This window comes from Ictidomys tridecemlineatus, chromosome 10, assembly GCF_052094955.1.
Source record: "Ictidomys tridecemlineatus isolate mIctTri1 chromosome 10, mIctTri1.hap1, whole genome shotgun sequence".
Classification (NCBI taxonomy): Eukaryota; Metazoa; Chordata; class Mammalia; order Rodentia; family Sciuridae; genus Ictidomys; species Ictidomys tridecemlineatus.
Window position 1 is genome coordinate 116,955,027 of NC_135486.1, and position 12,940 is coordinate 116,967,966.

Sequence of the window (12,940 nt, forward strand, 5' to 3'; positions counted from 1 at the left end):
GCCTGCACACGGCCTCGGCTCCGCTTCCTTCCGGTGGTCGCTGTCCCGGGACTTGCGCGGCGCCACCTCCTGGGCTCCGCAACGGCGAACAGGAGCTCCTGACGGCGGGCATCCCGGGCTCCGCCGGACTCCAGGAGACCGAGGGGGCCAGCGCGGGCCGCGCCCGCTCGCCATGGGCCCCCTCACGGCGCGGCTGCTCATGCAACGCGGGCGACCCAAGAGCGACCGGTTGGGGAAGATCCGGAGCCTGGAGTAAGAGCCGGGCGGGGGAGGCTGTGTCCGCGTGCGCGGGGGTCCCGCAGCCCCCCGGGTCGCCCAGGTCGCTCGGGGGCGGGAAGAAAGGCCAGGGGCCCTCCCCTCTCGCTGCCTGTCTCCGTTATCGTCCCCTCGCCCTGGCGGAGTCTCATCACGCGCCAAACGTCCTAAGAGGCGCACGGGACCTTTGCTGCCCTGCGTGTGTGCCAGGTGGGCCCGAGTGGCTCTACCCCTGCCGAGGGCAGAAGGAGAGTGTTGCGCCACCCGCTGAGATGTTTAGAGAAAAGCACTGAGGAGCTCCCAGAGGATCAGGAAAAGCGTCCCGAGGACGACAGCAGCCCCGGGTTCTAAAGTAGCTATAAGGTTTTTTAAAATTTCCGTGCATGCACAAGAAATATCAGGTGAAACCCTTTCCGCGGCGGCCTGGGCACTTGGGTGTGGGTTGGGAGGCCTGCTGTTCCCTGAGCAGCCTTCCCTCTGCCCCCACGCAGCCTGTCACGGCTGAACCTGCTCTCTGAGCACCTGGACCCGAAGCTCCTGAGCCGCCTGAAGCAACTGCAGGAACTTGACCTCTCCTACAACCTGCTGGAGGCCCTGCCGCCCAACCTGGGCCTGCCGCACCTGCGCATCCTCCGTTGTGCCAACAACCAGCTGGGGGATGTCACTGCCTTAAGCCAGTTCCCGCAGCTGGAGGAGCTTAGCCTGGAGGGCAACCCCTTCCTGACCGTAAGTGGGGTCTCCCACCAGTCCCATGCCCCTGTGTGGGGACTCCATGGTGTTCAGACTCCACTATTCCTTCATCTCTTAGGTCAATGACAACCTCAAAGTCTCCTTTCTCCTGCCCAAGCTACGCAAGGTCAATGGCAAGGATGCGTCCTCCACTTGTGCTCAGATGGAGAATCTGAACCGGGAACTGACGAACAGGGTAAAGTCAGGGAGAAGTTTATCTAGGCGTGCTTGGGAGCAGTGGGGGGCATTGAGGGAGTGACAGAAGAGGACACTGAGCTGGGTTTTAGGGGCTCCTCGCCTGGACCGCCTGGCATGTTTGTTACTCTGTGCATGGCTGCAGCTCTGCTTCTGTCTTTGGAGGTCCTGCCCAGCAGGTGTGCAGGCGGGGCACAGTGAGGCTGGGACCAACTGGGCCAAGCAGGTTTGGGCCAGTCTTCCTTGCTTTGTGCTAGTGCCTTTAAGAGGCTCCCGGTAGGGGGTAAAGACTCCTGTGATATGGTGGGAGGGGCTGGGCTTGGATTTGGTTCCTCCCTACTAGGTCACAGCTCACTGGGAGAAATTCATGGCTGCACTGGGCCCTGGAAAGGAGACCAAGAAAGCCCAGGCTGACTTTGTGAAGTCCGCCGTCAGGGATGTGTGCTATGGCCCGGACTCTCTCCGCGAGTTCACCCAGTGGCGAGTATGTACTCACCCCGTGGTGCCAGGGGTCAGTTTCCCTGGCTCTCACTACCTTGGAGGTGTCTGTCCTTGAGTGGCTGGTGACTGTGGGGAGCGGGGTGGGTCAGGGACAGCAGCTGCAGAGGCCCAGCTCCCTTTGACCTGGTGTCTGGTGAAGGGCTTGGGGCATCAGGACTGTGCCCAGCTTCCTGAAGGCCTGGCCCTGCCTAGGTTCGGATGATCTCTGAGGAATTGGTAGCCTCCGGTGGGACCCAGGTGCATGAGGCAGACGTCCCAAAGAGGCCCCAGGAAACTCCAGCTACCTACAAGCCCAGGGTGAGTGTGACTCCATGGGGCTCCTGGAGCCAAGGACCTGCCTTGACCCTCAGTCCCTGGGAAAGCTACTGGAAATCAAGAGGGCCCTCACAGGAGCCCAGGAGACTCCTGCCTGTGCCCAAGTTGTCAGAGAGCTTTCTGTCACTGTGACAAAGTGCCTGAGATAATCAGCTTGCAAGGAGGAAAGGTTTATTTTGGCTCACAGTTTCTTCAATCCATAGTCACTTGGTCTCATCACTTGGGGTCTGTGGCAGCACGGTACATTGTGGCTGGCACATGTGGTAGAGGAACCCTGATCACGTCATGATGGTCAGAAGGCAGGGAGGAAGGGACCAGGGGGCTGATGTCCCCTTCAGAGGCATGCCACCAGTGACCTGACTGCCTTCCACTGGGCCCCACCTCCCAGTGGTGTCACGAGAAGTGACTGTGATGGGCTTGTGGGTGACCAATTGAACACCTAAACCATAACACTGAGCAGACTCCTCCGCGACCTGGAGCAGCCCTTGCCTCCTGTGCCCTCAAGAGCACCCAGTCTGCCTGTGGTCGGGAGGAAGAAAGCCCCAGGCAGGTGTACCTGTGGTCACTAGACCCCCTCCACAGGCCAGGCTGGTGTCCTTGAAACGGCCAGATGATGTCCCACTCAACCTTCCTTCCACCAAGCGGGCTTGTAACTCCCCATCAGTCCAGATGGAGGACGACCCCTCAGGCCCCGATAGCAGCCAGGTGAGGAGCCAAGTCCAGGGGTGACATGTTGGGGGAGCAGGAGCGGGTAGCCATGATGCTTTGTGTCCCCACAGCCTGCCCTGCAGCTGGAGCCCCTGCACTTCCTGCAGTGCCACAGCAGGAACAACAGCCCTCAGGACCTGAAGACCCAGCTGTGGTCCTGTGCCTTCGAGCCAGCCTGGGAGGAGGGTGCGTCTCGGGAGAGGGAGGAGGGCCACCGGAGCAGAACCACACCATGCGTACTCCCAGCAGGGCCATTAGTTGGGGGGGGGGGCATCCCTGGATAGAGGGGGCAATCAGGAAAGACAGGGCACGATGGTGCATACCTGTAATCCCCCTGGAGGCTGAGGCAGGAGGATGGTAAGTTCAAAGCCAGCCTCTGTAATTGAGCAAGACCCTGTCTCAAATAAAAAGGACTGGGGATACAGCTCAGTGGTAAAGTACTCCTAGGTTTAATCCCCAGTGCCACCAAAAAAAAAAAAAAATTGATCTATAGGTTGGGAAGAGGGAGCTGCAGGGAGGGGCTTACAGCGAAAGTTTTCACTCAGATGACCCCTTGAAACAGGGCACTCCGGGGCCACCTCCCAGACGGTGGCCACGTGTGGCGGGGAGGCGGTTTGCGTGATAGACTGCCAGACAGGCATCGTGCTCCACAAGTACAAGGCGCCTGGCGAGGTGAGTGCCAAGGCTGCCGGGCCAAGTGTGGGGTTCTCAGTCCTCCCGACCTTGTCCTCACGCAGGCCCCCAGGCCTGGCGCTGCGGCATGTTCACACTGTAACTGCTCAGTGACCGCTTCCCTGCCTCCTCCAGGAGTTCTTCTCGGTGGCCTGGACAGCCCTGACAGTGGTCACGCAGGCAGGCCACAAGAAGCGCTGGAATGTGCTGGCAGCTGCAGGCCTGCGCGGCCTGGTCCGGCTGCTGCACGTGCGGGCGGGTTTCTGCTGCGGGGTCATCCGGGCCCACAAGAAGGCCATCGCCACCCTCTGCTTCAGTCCCATCCATGAGACTCACCTGTTCAGTAAGACCCTCTCCCCTGACCCAGGGCTTCCCCACATCCCAGTCCTGCTGCCCTGATGGCCTCATGTGTCCCCTCCCTGGGATGGTAGGGAGTTGGTGGCTGCTGGGTGCCCTGGGCCTTGAGTTCAGCTGTGGCGCTGACATGGCTTCATGGTTAACTGACTGGGCTCTAGATCCGATCTTATGCCCAACCTGCTCTGTGGCCTTGGAGTTTCCTGGAAACCTGGGCCCCTGCTCTGTTAGTGACCTGGTGGGCACTGCTGGCCCTCAGGGTGAACCCACTGAGGTGGTAAAGGAGTGGCAGGAGATGACTGCGGTGCTGGGCACACTGAGTTCAGCAGGACGGTGGGACAGTGGCCCAAGCCCCATTTCCTAGCCACAGTCCCACTCCCTCCTCTGAAGGGCTGACCTGGGACCCTGGTCTCAGCCTGGGACACAGCCTGCAGGAGGGCACAGGGCCCCTCAGGGCTGCTCTCCCCTTCCCATTCCCTCCTCAGCGGCCTCCTATGACAAGCGGATCATCCTCTGGGACATTGGGGTGCCCAACCCTGACTATGAGTTCCAGGCCAGGTGAGCCTGCAGGTGGCCTGGGGAGGGAGCAGTGGCCAGCAGGTCACACAGGGCTCCGGACTCATGCTGCCCCTCACCTGCTGGCAGCCAGCTGCTCACACTGGACTCCACCTCCATCCCGCTGCGCCTCTGCCCCGTCGCCCCCTGCCCGGATGCCTACCTGCTGGCTGGCTGCGAGGGGGGCTGCTGCTGCTGGGACGTGCGGCTGGACCAGCCTCAAAAGAGGAGGTGAGGCCCGGCAGGGATGCCTGGAAAGCCAGGCCCTGGGACTGGGTGCCCAGCATGCCCCTGCCCTTGGCAGCCTTAGAGACTTCGGGGCCGCTCCTCACCATACTGTGACCAACTGATTTGAGCCCAGGTCCTGCTGCTCAGCAATGTGACCTTCTTATTAGCGTAATGTCTTTGTCCATAGAAAGGAGACAACGACTTGAACCCCTGGCTAGTGCAGGGCAGGGAGGTGGCGCATCAGTGTCAACTGGAAAGCCCATGGGACAGTGCACAGCATGGGTTCCTACCGTGGGACACAGCCTTGCAGGGAGACAGGCCTCACAGAGGTGGCCAGTGACAGCCCCACAAAGGGTGGTGTCTGCTCCAAAAGAATCATTGGGAGGGGATGTCCTCATGGGGTTGGCCAGGGCACTCTGCCAAGGAGACGAGCGACAGGCAGTCTACAAGGGCCAGGCAGGGGAGAGGAGGTTGCCTGGAGGGACGGCGTGCGCAGAGGGCCAGTGGAGGCCGAGGCAAAGGGTGTGGCATGTCCAGCTAAGTGCTAGTGGTAGCCGTGGGCTCCACTGCTCCCATCCAGCTCTCCCTGCACACCTGGAGTAGCACTGGCTACCTCTTGCTTCTTCATGCCACGTCTGCCTGTCCCATATGCTCAGGTGTATTGGTGCCTTCTTGTCCCCTCTGCCGCAGCTCAGACCTGTCTCTAGTTAGGTGCTTTTTGGCTGGCCTCTGCAGGACTGGGCAGGCACACAGTGACCCCATTCATGTGAGCCACTCCCCTGTCCTCGGGATCAGAGCAGCTCCACCCCAGGTCCTGGCATATGGCCCGAGACACCTGCCCAGCTTGGCACCTGGGCCCAGAGGCCCAGCCACACAGCCCACCCAACCTACCCCTTGTGCCTCTGGGCATCCACTCCCTGTGGCCTGGGGCACCAGAAGCTGGCCCCCTTCAGAGTGATGCTGAGCCTCTCGATGGCCAAGAGTGCAATTTGGGGCTGCATCTCCCAGTCTCCCCCAGGCCAGGGCCCAGGTGGCTGGCTGACCAGAGCAGACAGGCAGCTCTGCATGCCAGGGCCAGCCACCGGCACCGTCTGCTCTCCCGCAGGGTGTGCGAGGTGGAGTTTATCTTCTCTGCGGGCTCCCAGGCACCCGGGCGGAGAGTGGATGGGCTGGCGTTTGTGAATGAGGATGTCGTGGGTGAGTGAGCCCGGGCAGGACAGCCTGGCCTCTGGGACCCATATGGGTGGGTCACTTATCCTTGGGCTGGGCTCAGGTCCAAGGGCTTCTGAGGCATCCCACTTGGGAAGTGGTAGAGCGGCCAGGGGCAGCCTGGGCACAGGTCTCCATTCTGCCTTCACCACAGCCTCCAAGGGGAGTGGCCTGGGCACCATCTGCCTGTGGAGCTGGAGCCAGACATGGGCAGGCCGAGGCAGCCAGTCCCCGGTGGCTGTGGTAGTCCTGGCCCAGCTGCAGTGGTCATCCACGGAGCTGGCCTACTTTTCGCTCAGCGCCTGCCCTGGTGAGTCCCCCCGCCCCCACCCCTGCTTCTTGGAGCCCTGCCCCGACTGACTCTCACCTGAGGCCCCTCTGTCCTGGCAGAGAAGGGGGTCGTGCTCTGCGGAGATGAGGAGGGCAGCGTGTGGATCTACGATGTGGGGCACATCCTAAAGCAGCCACCTCCACAGCTGGCAGCCCCGCAGGCCCCTGTGCAGGTACCGTCCCAAGGGTGCCATCCAGGCCCTGCCTCCTCCAGGCTGGGGCTGGCAGTGTGTAGGGTTGGTGTGTGGAAGCAGGAACCCAGCCCTCTCTCTGGTCCCACCAGATCCTTAAATGGCCTCAGCCCTTAGCACTTGGGCAGCCGGTGACCAAGACCATGGTGAACACTGTGGTGGCCAATAGTGCCTTGACCTACCTCACGGCTCTGACGGACTCCAACATCATAGCTGTCTGGAGGAGATGCTAGCCGGGCAGGCTCCCGGGACGCAGCACACCAAGGATGTGGCTTAACTTATTTAGCTCGGGGCTGGAGGGGGTCGTTTTGTTAGTGTCTTTATTAAATTCTCGATTTCCACATGGCGCCTCGAGCACTGTTTACAGTGACGCAGACCCAGCAGCTGGGCTTCCAAGACAGGTTCATGGATGTGCGCACGTTTTTCCAGCCTGCTTCTGCTCTGGGCCAGTCCACTCAGCAGTGGCCTGAGTGTCCAGAACAGGTTGTCTGCCAGACTACCTGCTGTGAAGTCACTTCCACTACATCTGGGTCCTTGAATGTCATACTTTATTAGGAAGCTAAAACAATCTATGTACAGGACACCTCAGTGTCAGGGAAGAGGTCACGAGGAAGCTGCCAGGAGCCACAGCTGGGCCTGGCCACGGTCCTCTGCGATGCCTACAGAGGAGGGTACAGTGGAGGCAGGAGCTGGGCTTGCAGGAGGAGCAGGTGTCTTCTGACCCTCCTATTCAATCCCCTCTTGCTTGTCCTTGATGGCCACCTGGGGAAAAGGAAGAAAGCAGCCCCTCAGCTGGACTGGCCAGGCTGCCAGAAACAGGTCTAGCAACCTGCACAGGGTCCACCAAGGAACTCAGGCCATGGCCCTTCTCCCCAGCACAGCCCAGGCTGTACTACACACAGGAGGAGGGGGGAGAGGCAGCACCCCCAACCCTCCGGGGAGCTGGACAGCCAGCAGCAGGATGAAGCCTCAGCCCACCCTGCCTACAGCTCTGTGGCACACATGCTGCCACTGCTGGGCCCAATGGCCACACACCCTGCAGAGAAGGGGGACCTCACATGCCATGGCTCTTTCCCTGTCTAAACTGTCCTAGACTGTGGTGGGACAGCCCCACCTGGGATGAACTGCCCCTTGGCAGCACCTGGAGGCAGACAGGCCTTAAGCACCAGCTGCCCAGCAGCAGAGGAGACACAAGAACAGCTTCCAGGAGCAGCAGGTCCCCTGGGCCCATGGGGACCACAAGAGCGCAGGAGACTGGGCACTAAGGAAAGTTCCCACTCCCCAGGGAGACAGCACCCCTCAGTTCCACAGCTCTGGTCAGAGCACCTGGGGAGGTGGGGGAAGTCCCTGATCCCTGATGCCTCCCACCAGAAGCCTCCCAGGAAACAGCCCTGGGGCACCCTGGGTGTGGGCCAGGGAACAGCTCCACCAGCACCCGCAACCTCACCCGGAACCGCTCTTCCAGCAAGGAGAGCTCGCTGATGAGGTCTGTGATGGCGTTGGTGAAGGCCTCCTGGGGGCTGTAGTCCGGCGTGGTCTGCACCCGGATGATGATCTTGTGCTCCAAGGGGTGGGGCACTTTGTAGCCAGCAAACAGCACCTGTGGGTCCTTCAGCAGCTGTCTGAGGAAACAGGAGCAGATGGCATGAGGCCAGGCAGAGCCTAGTGGCCTTGGGGCCCTAGCCTGGGACTTACAAGCTTTCTAGCCACACAATTCTTTTCCTAGAAATCTTCCAGTGAAATAGACACTCAAGATGTGCTACATGGGATCCCCAACACATATCCAGCATCCAGTAGGATTCAAGGACTCTGGCTGGGCTCTGGATTCCTGAGATTTCTGTTAACACAGGGACCCAGGCCTACCAGCAGAGAGACCTCCCTAAACTGAATATCCAGCCAGGCGCCAGGACACACAAACCCTGGGCCTGGGCCTAAAAGGGCCCTGGAACAGCAAACCAGTCAGCAGGGGAAGGAATTCAGGCTCCCAGCTGCTGGTGACAGGAAGCAGTCCCTGCTCCACAGGGTTACAGGGCTCTGCACTGGCACCACGGAGCTCCAGAGCACTCCTGGCCAAGCCTGAGCACAAGGGAGGCCTCTGCACAGGGGGACACTGGGCTCACGCAGCAAAGGAGCAGCAGGCCCTAGAAAAGCTGGGTGCCCCGCTGGCTTGGCTTAGGGAAGGGGTCATCAGGAGACGGGCATCCCCATACCTTATGCACCAGGACTAGGGTCAATGCTACCCACAGCCTCCACATGCCAGACTGGGAAAAGCATACCTCCCCTGTCCCCTCTCGCTACCTACCTCAGCACTACAGTGAAGAACCCAGTCTCTACAGGGAAATGACTAGTCCCTGGGCAGAAGTGACAGTCACATGGCTGACCCCCTACCTAGCTGGAGTTTCACTGGTGTAGCCAATGTGGGGTGCCCACGGCAGGCACTAGAGACCCACCCAACACCTCTTCACTTCCCTTTGTTCCACAGCAGTCAGTCTCTGCCTCTATATCTTGGACTATTCAGTGACCTCTGTCACTGAGGTCACTGTCACCGTAGGGGTGGGGTGGGGGGGAGCTAACCCTGGCCACCTCTCAATGCTCATCAGCATGAGTAGCCCTGCTTTCCTGTGGCTGGCTGCCTGCGCTCTTGTCAGATAAAAAGAGAAACAGGCCTTATGTGAGCAGACCTAGGTCAGCTCGCCCTGGGAGCAAAGCACTAGGATGGCGGCATTCGGGCAAGAGATGAGGACTTCCTGTAGTTTAGAGAGACAAAGGAATCTCAGGGGACTTGTGCTTGGCCCCAAAAGCCCCGTTAACCACCCCCTGAAGGCCCCTGTCCTGGAACTTACGATTTGATGATGTTTCCTAGTGTGTGGTCTTCTTTATTGATGGTGAACAAACAGGCATTGGGCACTTTGGTGTCCTTGTTAATGGTGATCCTAGAAAGAGGCGGAAGCAACAGTTGAGGGGCAGGAGCTCCCCAAGTCTAAACTCTGCCCTTCCAGACAGGCCAGGTCCTGCCTCCTCTGAGAGCCTTTCTCCATCTCTTCACCCCAGAGAAACTGCTCTGAGGGCTGGAGGGCCTGGTATAGAGCGCTTGCCTAGCATGTGCAAGGCCTGGGTTCCATCCCCAGCAGTACAGAAACAAAAACAAAAATCCTTCCTGACTCACGACAGTACAGTGACCCAGGGCCCTCCCACCCACCACACACACACACACACACACACACATACCCGTGTCAGCCGAACACTGATTGCCAGGGCCCCCACATGCTAGGGAGGGGCTGCGCCAACCCCCAGCCGCCCTGTCTCGCTATGGCAGCACTCCACAGACACAAAACGACAGCTTTGTTTCCTATGGGGAGTTCTTTTGTACACTGTAACCTTAAGGGCATCCCTGGCTTCTACCCACTATATGTCAGCAGCAACCCCTGTGACAACCAGAAATGTTTCCAGACATTGCCAGTCTCTCCTAGGGACACAAGATGGTCCCCAGTCAAGTCTGTCTAAAGGAAGGCTGAAGTGGCCGACAAGGGCTAGACCATAGGACCCCACACACCAGCCTCAGGGAAGGCTCAGGGGCTGGGAATGTGGCTCAAGCGGTAGCGCGCTTGCCTGGCATGCATGTGGCCCGGGTTCGATCCTCAGCACCACATACCAACAAAGATGTTGTGTCCCGCGAGAACTAAAAAATAAATATTAAAAAAAAAAAAAGAATGAGAAGGCTCAGGGTGCTGGTACGCACCTATAGCCCCAGCGACCAAGGAGGACTGTAAGTCCAAGGCCGGCCTGGGAACATAGCAAGACACTGTCTCAAAAAAATGAAGGGCTGGGGATGCAGTTCAGTAGTAGAGCGCCCCTGGTTAAACCCCTGGGACCAAAACAAGCACAAGAAGGGCTAAGGCTTCAGTCTTCAATGTGCCCAGTCCAGGGCTCAGCGATTTGCACAAATTACTTCGTGTAAGCCTAAGAGAAAATTCTATGACAAAAAATTGCAGGAAGTCCACTTGCAAGGTAAAACTGGGCCTCCAGCCAGATCAGGCCACACCGGGGGCTCCAGGAGCCAAGCCTTGGCTGGCTGACCACTGGCCTCCAACCTGCCAGCAACAGGCACTCACTGCAGGTTCCACACCGGCAATGCCATACAGCAGCTTTAGAGCCATCGCTGTGGCTGCCCCACGGAAGGTGGAGGTGGCGGTGGCGGGTGGGAGACGCGTCGGCTGCCAGGTCCCTAAGGAAAAGGACTTAGGAGCCAGACGCGGGGTTCGACTATAGTAGACCCCACCAATTCCTGCAAGCCCGGTGCAAGTGACTCAACTTTCCTAAGACTCACTTCCCTCGTCTGCAAATGGGTGCACTCGCCACGGCCTCGCAGGGCTGCCTTAAGCGGGGCAAGCAAGAGCTGCTGCAAAAGCTGCTCCAGTCCCCCGCGCCGGGCCGGAGAAGCCCCAGACCCGCAGGGACCGAGGCGATGGGCGCTGCCCGCGAGCCCCGCCCGCCCTCTCCGCTTACTTCTTCTCGCCCTCGAAGAGCAAGAACGACTCGAAGGCCGGCGGGGCGTTCATCCTGGCGCGGCAGCCCGGCCCACACTCGAAGTGGCTACCACCGCCGCCCCCGCCAGCGCCTTATATCGTGACCTCTTCCGGGTCACGCCGGCGCTGCCACCTCGCGTAAGTCCGGCTCACTGCCCTCTGTCGGACCGGAGGACCTCGCGCAGGCGCACGCACACCCAAGGGAGGCCGCGAGCTCTGCGCATGCGTCAGTCCAGACTGCTCACGCGTGCTCTTACAGCTGGGGGGAGTGCTCTGGTTTCTACCGTGACATCTTGGTCCAGGCTAAGCGGGAATCCGAGATGGGCACCTCTGGTCTCTCCACACCCCTTCATCTCTTTGGAAACGTGTTCTGGAGGGTGACAGAATGGAGCCAATGGGGTAGGGGGCAGTTGTGGCTGCCAGTGGGGGGTGAGGAGTGCTGGTCCTAAGGAAGTATCCTAGCTAGGAGGATGTGTATAAAGAAGCCCTCTGTCAAAGCTCCTAGTGCAGAATGCTGCAAGACCCTTAGCAGGGTTGTCACTGGCTTCTTGTTAGCAGGGTCAGTCGGGGAAGGACTGGGGGAGGAGGCAGGTACACACTGACTCAAGAATGCCAGGAGCTTGGTGGGGTAAGTGCGTCATCCCCTGGTTGAATGGTTAATATTTTTGCAGACTCCGTTTAGTATAAAGGCCCTACCTGTGCTGTTTGAAGCAACAGAGGTCCCAGGTGAGCTACTGAGCCCTAACAGCTTGGCAGCAGCCCTGCAGCCCCCATGGGAATCCGGAGCTGGAACCACTACTTCCGTTTCCCACTTGAGCCCTGGAGTGACCAAATGTCACTGTGCCTGGGCGGTATCCAATCCAGGAGGCAATGAACAGGACCCTAACTCTCCAAGCCAATTGGGTGGGGCTTCTGAGAGGTGATGAAGTCAAGCCAGTAAGGGCAAGGATTCCCTGACTGGTGACCCCCACCCTCTGGGTCGCATGGTAGAGTTTGGCTGAAGATGCTGAGCATTTCATCTCTCAAAATGGGGACAGTGGGGTTGTGGCTCAGCTGCAGAGCGCTCACCTGGCAGGTTCGAGGCCCTGGGTTCAGTCCTCAGTGCCACATAAAAATCAATAAATTAAGGTATTGTGTCCAACTACAACTAAAAAATAAATATTTTTAAAAATGCACATCTTGGGCTAAGGTCGTGGCTCAGTGGCAGAGCACTTACCTCACACATGTGAGGCACTGGGTTTGATCCTCAGCACCACTAAAAATAAACAAAATAAAGATATTGTGCTAACTAATGTGTATAACTAAAAAAAATATTTTTTAAAAAAAAATGCACAGCTTCTCAAAAATGCTCCATGAACGTCTTCATTGGGCACTTGTTTTCTGTTGCTACAGCAGATCTTTAATGCATGTTCATTCTATATTTGCTTTTTTTTTTGTTATTTTGTTTTTGGTACTGGAGATTGAACCCAGGGGCTAACCCACTCACCCCTTTTTTTCGGGGGCTACTGGGGATTGAACTCAGGGGCACTCAGCCACTGAGCTACATCCCCAGCCCTATTTTTTAAAATATTTATTTAGTTGTAGATGAACACACAGTATGTTTTTGTATTTTTATGTGGTGCTGAGGACTGAACCCAGTGCCTCACACATGCAAGGCAAGCACTTTACCACTGAGCTACATCCTCAGCCCCAGCACTATTTTGTATTTTATTTAGAGACAGAGTCTCATTGAGTTGCTTAGTGCCTTGCTTTTGCTGAGGCCGACTTTGAACTCGTGATCATTCTGCTTCAGTCTCCTGAGCCACTGGGATGACAGGCATGTGACACTGTACCTGGCTACCCACCTCCTTTTTATGAAACAGGAGGCGCAATCATCAGATTGCTGAGACTGGCCTCCAACGTGTGTTCTTCCTGCCTCAACCTTGGGAGTCACTGGGATCACAGGCATGTGCCACCACCCCTGACTTCTGAATGTGGTTTTAAACATTCATTTGAACTTCTAACTGGATGCCCAACTCTTCCCTCCATGTGTCCTTATTTTGTGATCTTGGGCAAATTACTGCATTTGCCTGATGGCTTAAAAAACATAGAGCTGCTAACAGGCTGACAGGTGGAATATGTAACTGAATTGGCGCAGGTAAAATGTTGGAACGCTGCCCACTTGGATGCTCC

At 58.3% G+C, this 12,940-nt stretch overlaps 2 protein-coding genes across 3 annotated transcripts; one reads left to right on the forward strand and one right to left on the reverse strand.

The window, feature by feature from the left end:
- Positions 1–20: 20 nt before the first annotated feature.
- Positions 21–6,583, forward strand: Lrwd1 (leucine rich repeats and WD repeat domain containing 1). Of its 2 annotated transcripts, XM_078023853.1 has the most exons (16): positions 24–252; positions 466–618; positions 747–981; positions 1,064–1,180; positions 1,523–1,663; positions 1,873–1,977; positions 2,578–2,700; positions 2,775–2,889; positions 3,266–3,375; positions 3,511–3,718; positions 4,215–4,287; positions 4,375–4,515; positions 5,618–5,709; positions 5,876–6,031; positions 6,112–6,224; positions 6,335–6,583. In XM_078023853.1, exons 4-16 carry the CDS (start codon positions 1,148–1,150, stop codon positions 6,473–6,475), a joined length of 1,551 nt encoding a protein of 516 aa, XP_077879979.1. In that variant the 5' UTR covers positions 24–252; positions 466–618; positions 747–981; positions 1,064–1,147; the 3' UTR covers positions 6,476–6,583. The 2 variants fall into 2 exon arrangements, with proteins under 2 accessions (XP_005328559.2, XP_077879979.1); XM_005328502.4 differs by lacking the exon at positions 466–618 and having other exon boundaries at positions 21–252.
- Positions 6,584–6,773: 190 nt separating this feature from the next.
- Positions 6,774–10,901, reverse strand: Polr2j (RNA polymerase II subunit J). The gene is made up of 4 exons (XM_005328503.5): positions 10,749–10,901; positions 9,086–9,175; positions 7,690–7,864; positions 6,774–7,004 (listed from the first exon to the last, which is right to left on the reverse strand). Exons 1-4 carry the CDS (start codon positions 10,799–10,801, stop codon positions 6,969–6,971), a joined length of 354 nt encoding a protein of 117 aa, XP_005328560.1. The 5' UTR covers positions 10,802–10,901; the 3' UTR covers positions 6,774–6,968.
- Positions 10,902–12,940: the final 2,039 nt, after the last annotated feature.